The sequence below is a fragment of the Medicago truncatula genome, chromosome 3 (genome assembly GCF_003473485.1).
Source record: "Medicago truncatula cultivar Jemalong A17 chromosome 3, MtrunA17r5.0-ANR, whole genome shotgun sequence".
Lineage (NCBI taxonomy): Eukaryota > Viridiplantae > Streptophyta > Magnoliopsida > Fabales > Fabaceae > Medicago > Medicago truncatula.
In genome coordinates this window covers 33,827,979-33,833,841 of record NC_053044.1, presented here as the reverse complement: position 1 = coordinate 33,833,841, position 5,863 = coordinate 33,827,979, and the positions used below count along the sequence as shown (strand labels likewise).

The 5,863-nt window shown below is 31.2% G+C and overlaps 1 protein-coding gene across 1 annotated transcript; it reads left to right on the top strand.

Annotated features, from left to right (window-relative positions):
• The first annotated feature begins 435 nt into the window (after nt 1-435).
• LOC25489283 (leucine-rich repeat extensin-like protein 6) lies at nt 436-1,386 on the top strand. Its single transcript, XM_013605194.3, has one exon. It carries the CDS (start codon nt 809-811, stop codon nt 1,307-1,309), a length of 501 nt encoding a protein of 166 aa, XP_013460648.1. The 5' UTR covers nt 436-808; the 3' UTR covers nt 1,310-1,386.
• Nucleotides 1,387-5,863: the final 4,477 nt, after the last annotated feature.

Below are 5,863 nucleotides of genomic sequence, written 5' to 3'. Positions count from 1 at the left end.
TGAGAGTGAGTTCATCATCAAGATCTCATGTTTGATTCTTCCACAGTATATACAAAGAAGAGAGATATTGCGGATTCCTACCGCGTCCCAACGCTTCAAATGTCTCCACGACATAGTATATTAATCTTGTACATAATTGACAAATGACATAATAAGGCTTTTGACAAATGACATAATAAGGCTTATATGTTTGATGATCTTATGCCTCATGAAATAACAAAATTAAACAGCATGATGTAGGGAAAAATAACTAAAGTGGAGTTGATGTATATGAATATGTGATCACCATATCTCATACAAAAAGCAAATATTCTTACGCACCATCAAAAGCATAGAGAATAAGGAACCCAATATAGTGCCATACAAGCTAGTGGTGTATGGAACATAGTTATAAAAACTTAACCTATCTACAAAAGATGAGATTTTCTCACTAAACTCTCCAGAAACTGCTGCAAAATTGAACTTATTTCTACCCCCCCCCCCCCCCCCCCCCCCCCCCCCGAATTGAAAGAGTCAAGATACAAGGTCCACTACATTTACAACAACCACATGTAGTTCACTATCACTAAGAATTGAACTAAGAAAACCAATTTTTCTCTTACCTTTCATATATACCATATTGGAAATTTCTAAATTGATCAAACTCACCTAATGTATGACATTTACTTTTTGTCATCAAATCATGCACTTAACATGAGGCAAGAACCTTAGCAACTTTCCTACATCATTCTTAATATATTTTCTCTCCCTCTCTCACTCTCTTTTATTTCAACACTTAGACTCAATCAAGTCCTTGCTACTCAAGAGAATGGCTTCTCCAACTCAAAATTTGAGGATTCAAAAGGCTACAATAGTGTTACTCATTATATGTATTTCATTTTCTTCTTCAACCGAAGAAATCATAATAACATCTCCAAAGAAGTTAGACTTTCCGGTGGTTGTTCCGCCACCAGAGTACACCGAAATCAAGTGCGGATCATGTCCTTGTGGACAAACATGTGGCGACCAATCTCCTCCACCTCCGCCTCCACCACCTCCTTGTCAACCACCAACACCACCACCGCCGCCACCACCTCCACCACCATGTCCGCCTCCTCCTCTTCCTCCTCCTCCTGCTCCCAAGTGCCCTCAAAATTGTAACCCCTTACTACCATCACCGCCGCCGCCACCAAGATTCGTATATGTACCAGTGCCAGGTCAACCTAAACCATATTGGATATATTATTACTCTGGAGCTGAAAGTAGAGCAGTGAATTTCCTGGTTTTGGCTTTAGGAGGAGGACTCTCGATTGCAATGATTTTTGGATGATATCATCATGAAACTAAAGCTAAACTTGTTCAAATAAGTTTCATCTTATTAATGTTCTATTCTCTTATTCTTGTTCACATTTTTTATTATGTTTTAATTTCCATGCACTTATTATGTATGTCTTTCCTAACGTAGAGGAAAGTTTATTCTGATATGTGTTTCATAATAGGGAACTTCTACGGTACACTCACAAAATGAAGTGTATCGGTACTTCTGCTTCTTAATTTTATAAATGAACGATAATTTTTTATGTAATAAATAGCTATTTATCAATATTTATATTTTATAGAACAACATTTCATAAGAAAAAACATCATTTAATTGTTTATAAGAATCATAATAACTTTTTTTACATATTATCGTAAAAAATAATGAATGTTCTCAATTATGAGTGATAAAAATTTAAAAAAATAAAAAATTATTTCGTTGACATTTTTGATGAATAAAATTTAGTTATTATAATTATAAATGATAAAAAAAAAAAAGAAAAAAAAAAAAACTCATTTAACTATGAATTTAAAGAGTGAATGTACCGATACACTCAAATATAATGAGTGTACCGTAGAATTTGCCTTCATAATAATTCAAAATTAACCTTAGTAACAATTTTTTTTTTACTAGTACTTAATTACGTGTACATTGCTTTTTCAGTCGATAAAATGTTTGAATATGATGATGAACAAGCCTTTACAAAATGATTATATGTGTGTATGATGAACATAGATTCTTTTCACGAGCTTGGAAAAATAAATTTGACCATAAAGTATAAGCATAGTACACGGAAATGAATATTTCAAAAATAAATAAAGTCGTATGTTTTGTTTTTCTATCAGATAAGACCCTAGAAGCGTGGATGGGAAATTAGTGAAGAAATGGTACCACATGCATGTGATGTATGAAAAATATGATATGTCATGACAACTAACGGAAAAGTAGAAACCGATTAACATCAAAGACTAATATAACTACCAGATTAATTATTTAGGGGGGTTTTCTATATTTTTTCTTTCTACGTTATATTGCATCAACCACTCTCTTACATAAAGAGTAAAGTAGAATACATATACACACAATAAATTAACAGACTAAAACGATTGAATATTTTTGTTCGAGAATCTCATAAAATGGAATATAAATAAAGGCTTAAAATATGTACATAACATTCCCCCTCAAACTCATGGTCGAAATAGTAGAGATTTTGTTAATTAAAACCCTAAATCGTTGAATGGAATAAGATTTGATAAATTTGATAAACAAATCATGAGTCTAAAAATAAAATATTAGATTAACCATTACAAAAGCATGAGTAAAAAACATGACCGCAATCTATTTATTTAGTTCAAGACTAGCATATCAATTTCATCTAACATTCACCAAAAATACATTTCATCTAAAACAAGAAACATCATAAGAATAAACCCTTGGCAAATCTAATAACAAAATCATGAGATCAAGCATACAATATAAGCTTAACCGTTGCAAAAACATGAGTAAAAAATAACATGACAACCATCTACTTATTGAGTTATTTATTTCAATACTAACATAACATGAAAATTCAAGATCCCATATGTACCACACAATAATTAGCGATTTTTGTTTCAGTAAAAGTCATAGTGCTAAATTATCACATGTCAGAAATGTCATCTCAAATGCATTGGCATCTCGAAACTATCCCATATCATTTACCATACTCAAAGATTAATTATTGACTTATTGAATAAGTGAATCAAATATTTTTTTTTAGAAGGTGTGTTATAGCAACATACACCTTAAGGTGTATTTATTAACTTTTTAGTTATAACTTGTTAAAACACTCCCACATAAAAACTAGTGGGTGTGTTCTAGCAAATCCATATATATATATATATATATATATATATATATATATATATATATATATATATATAAAATAATTTGCATGTTAAAATTTCTTTAGAAATAGTTAAAAAAGATCTTTTATGGCTACTTTTTGATACGCGCACTTTATACATTTTTAAACAAAATAAATATGACATATAATTATTATATCAAATTAGTGTGCAGATGGACACCTGTCTATCCGTTCTTTTTTGTTTTACTATGCGCTAACACGTGTATATATTTCACTATGTTTCTTTGATTATCATTAATAACCATTATTATTTCACTATGTTTCTTAAAGAAACCCCAAAAAGTAAAGAAGAAACAAAGGAGGAGAAGTCTCCACCATCGAGAAGAGTACAAAGCAAAGCTTTGATCATTCTTGGCCAAAGCACCAACCACCATATTACCTTCTCTAAGGAAACAAGTGCAAATGTAACTAACCTGTGCACTATAATGCATGCAGTTGTGCCACCTAGTCATTCATTATGTATATTTTTCTATAATTCATTTACGTAATAATTATTATGAATAAAAAAGAAATGTTGATCAAAATCATGTTAAGCTTATACGTGCCAATAACTCTGATTTCAAATCCAACATCTCTTCGTAGTTTATAGCACTAGGGATAACCCAAAAATCATGAATAAAAGTAATAATTTTTTTTAGAAAAACCTGTTAAATCAATAAATAAGAATTAATAAATAAAAAAATCAATAAAAAATAACAATAATTATTTACGAAAATATCAAACATATACAACATATAGTATGAGCCATGTCCAAAATATGAGCTTCAAAATATCAGAACTAACAATGTTATCCTTATAATTAACATTTGGTTTCACGTTAATAGAAACTTCAATAATGTTCGATTTTAATTCCATGGATGGAAGCTACAACAATATATGGTTTGAATTCGATGAAAGACATATAGAATATTTATTTTTGATTCAACATAATTTTAAGCATAAAAATGAATAAGTAACAAAACATTACAAAACAAAATATTATAAAATAATTAAAAAAATGCGACAGAGTTAAAGAGAAAAAAAATAGTAATTAGAACGGTAGTTAATTGCCGTCCCCCAATTCGGATCGTCATGTTAGGTTCCAAAAAAGTGTAGAAAAAAATTCAACAATGTAAATGAATTAAAAAAAATGCAATATTAATCCTTCTTTTGAACACTTTTTACAAAAAATATTTGAACTTTTGGATATGGATGAAACACGGTAGAAGTGAGGTATAAGTGAACCATGCCTGATATATGATTTGTCTAGAACGACAAAAACTATTGTTCAATAACAAAGGGTAATTAATTGTTGTTGCGGGTATTGCCACTTAAAAAAATATGTTGCTCTTCAAGGTATTTTCGTCAGTTTGATGTGTTGTGAGCCATCACTTGGAGCCTAAAGAAAAAAAAAATACATTTTGTTTTCCTAGTCTAGTAATACCAAGCCCAACAACAACAACAACAACCAAGCTTTATCTTAATAAGTGGGGTCAGCTACATTGATCAAATTACGTCATAATGTTCTATCTCATACCATCAGATCTAACTCATTAACCTTTAAATCTTTTCTAATAGTTTCTCTTATAGTTTTTCTAGGTCCTCTTATAGCCCGCGTAACAAAAACAATCCTAAATTTTATATATGTTATTATTAATAATTTCTTAGTTGATTGTTAAAGTAAAAAATAAAATGAAAAATCCAATGAATTAACACACATATAAAAGTATTAAAAAATTGCATTTGCTCTTTTCGTTACTTATAATTTTAAAGGTCCAACATATAAATATTTATAACCATAACTTACGTAATTTATCTAAAATTTTCCTCACCGTTTTAGTTTACGAAAATGTTTACAGTTTTATTTTGTGATAGGTAGTACTTAAATCTATTAAAAATATTATTTATAAGCAATTTTAATAGAGCATTATATAGTAATTTTTTTTTATACGGGCCGACCCATTTAGCCCACGACCTGTATAGGGCCAGGCTCATGTAGTTTTTTGGAGCCCATATTTTAATAGGGCTTTTAGGCCCAACTTGATAAAGCCTGAAGCTAGATCGGCCCTAAACAGGCTGGGTAGTCTATTTTGACAGCTCTGCATGCTCAAACCATTGAAGCTTATTTTCTATTGTGCTACCCCAACTCTCTCTCTCTCTCTCTCTCTCTCTCTCTCTCTCTCTCTCTCTCTCTCTCTCTCTCTCTCTCTCTTAAATAGTGTCATTCATAATTCTATCATGTCCAATCTTACCGCTCATCCAACACAACATCCTCATCTCCGCTATACTTAATTTTCATGTTGGTTCTTAACCGCCCATCACTCCGTACAATATAACATCGTCAATCTGATTTTCGTCTGGTAGAATTTTCCTTTCAATTTAAGCGGTACTTTCTTATCGCATAAAACACCTGAGACTCTTCTCCATTTCAACCACCCAACTTGAATACTATGATTTATATATGTTTTTATTTCTCTTTCTTTTTGTACTATGAACCATATTTAAACCTTGTAGCTTGGGGTATGATATGAGCTTCCACTTTCACCTCCATCATGGAATTACTTATCCTTTTGATAGAGGGTGTGAGGTTGACCAGCAATGTCTCTTTTGCCTTAGACAGGAAACATACCATACCCCAACCCCCTCTCCCCTCCATCATTTTCTCCTTACCCCTCCACCTC

Bases quoted from the DNA above. Each gene is read 5' to 3' on its own strand.
- LOC25489283 (XM_013605194.3), top strand. From the start codon at position 809: ATGGCTTCTCCAACTCAAAATTTGAGGATTCAAAAGGCTACAATAGTG.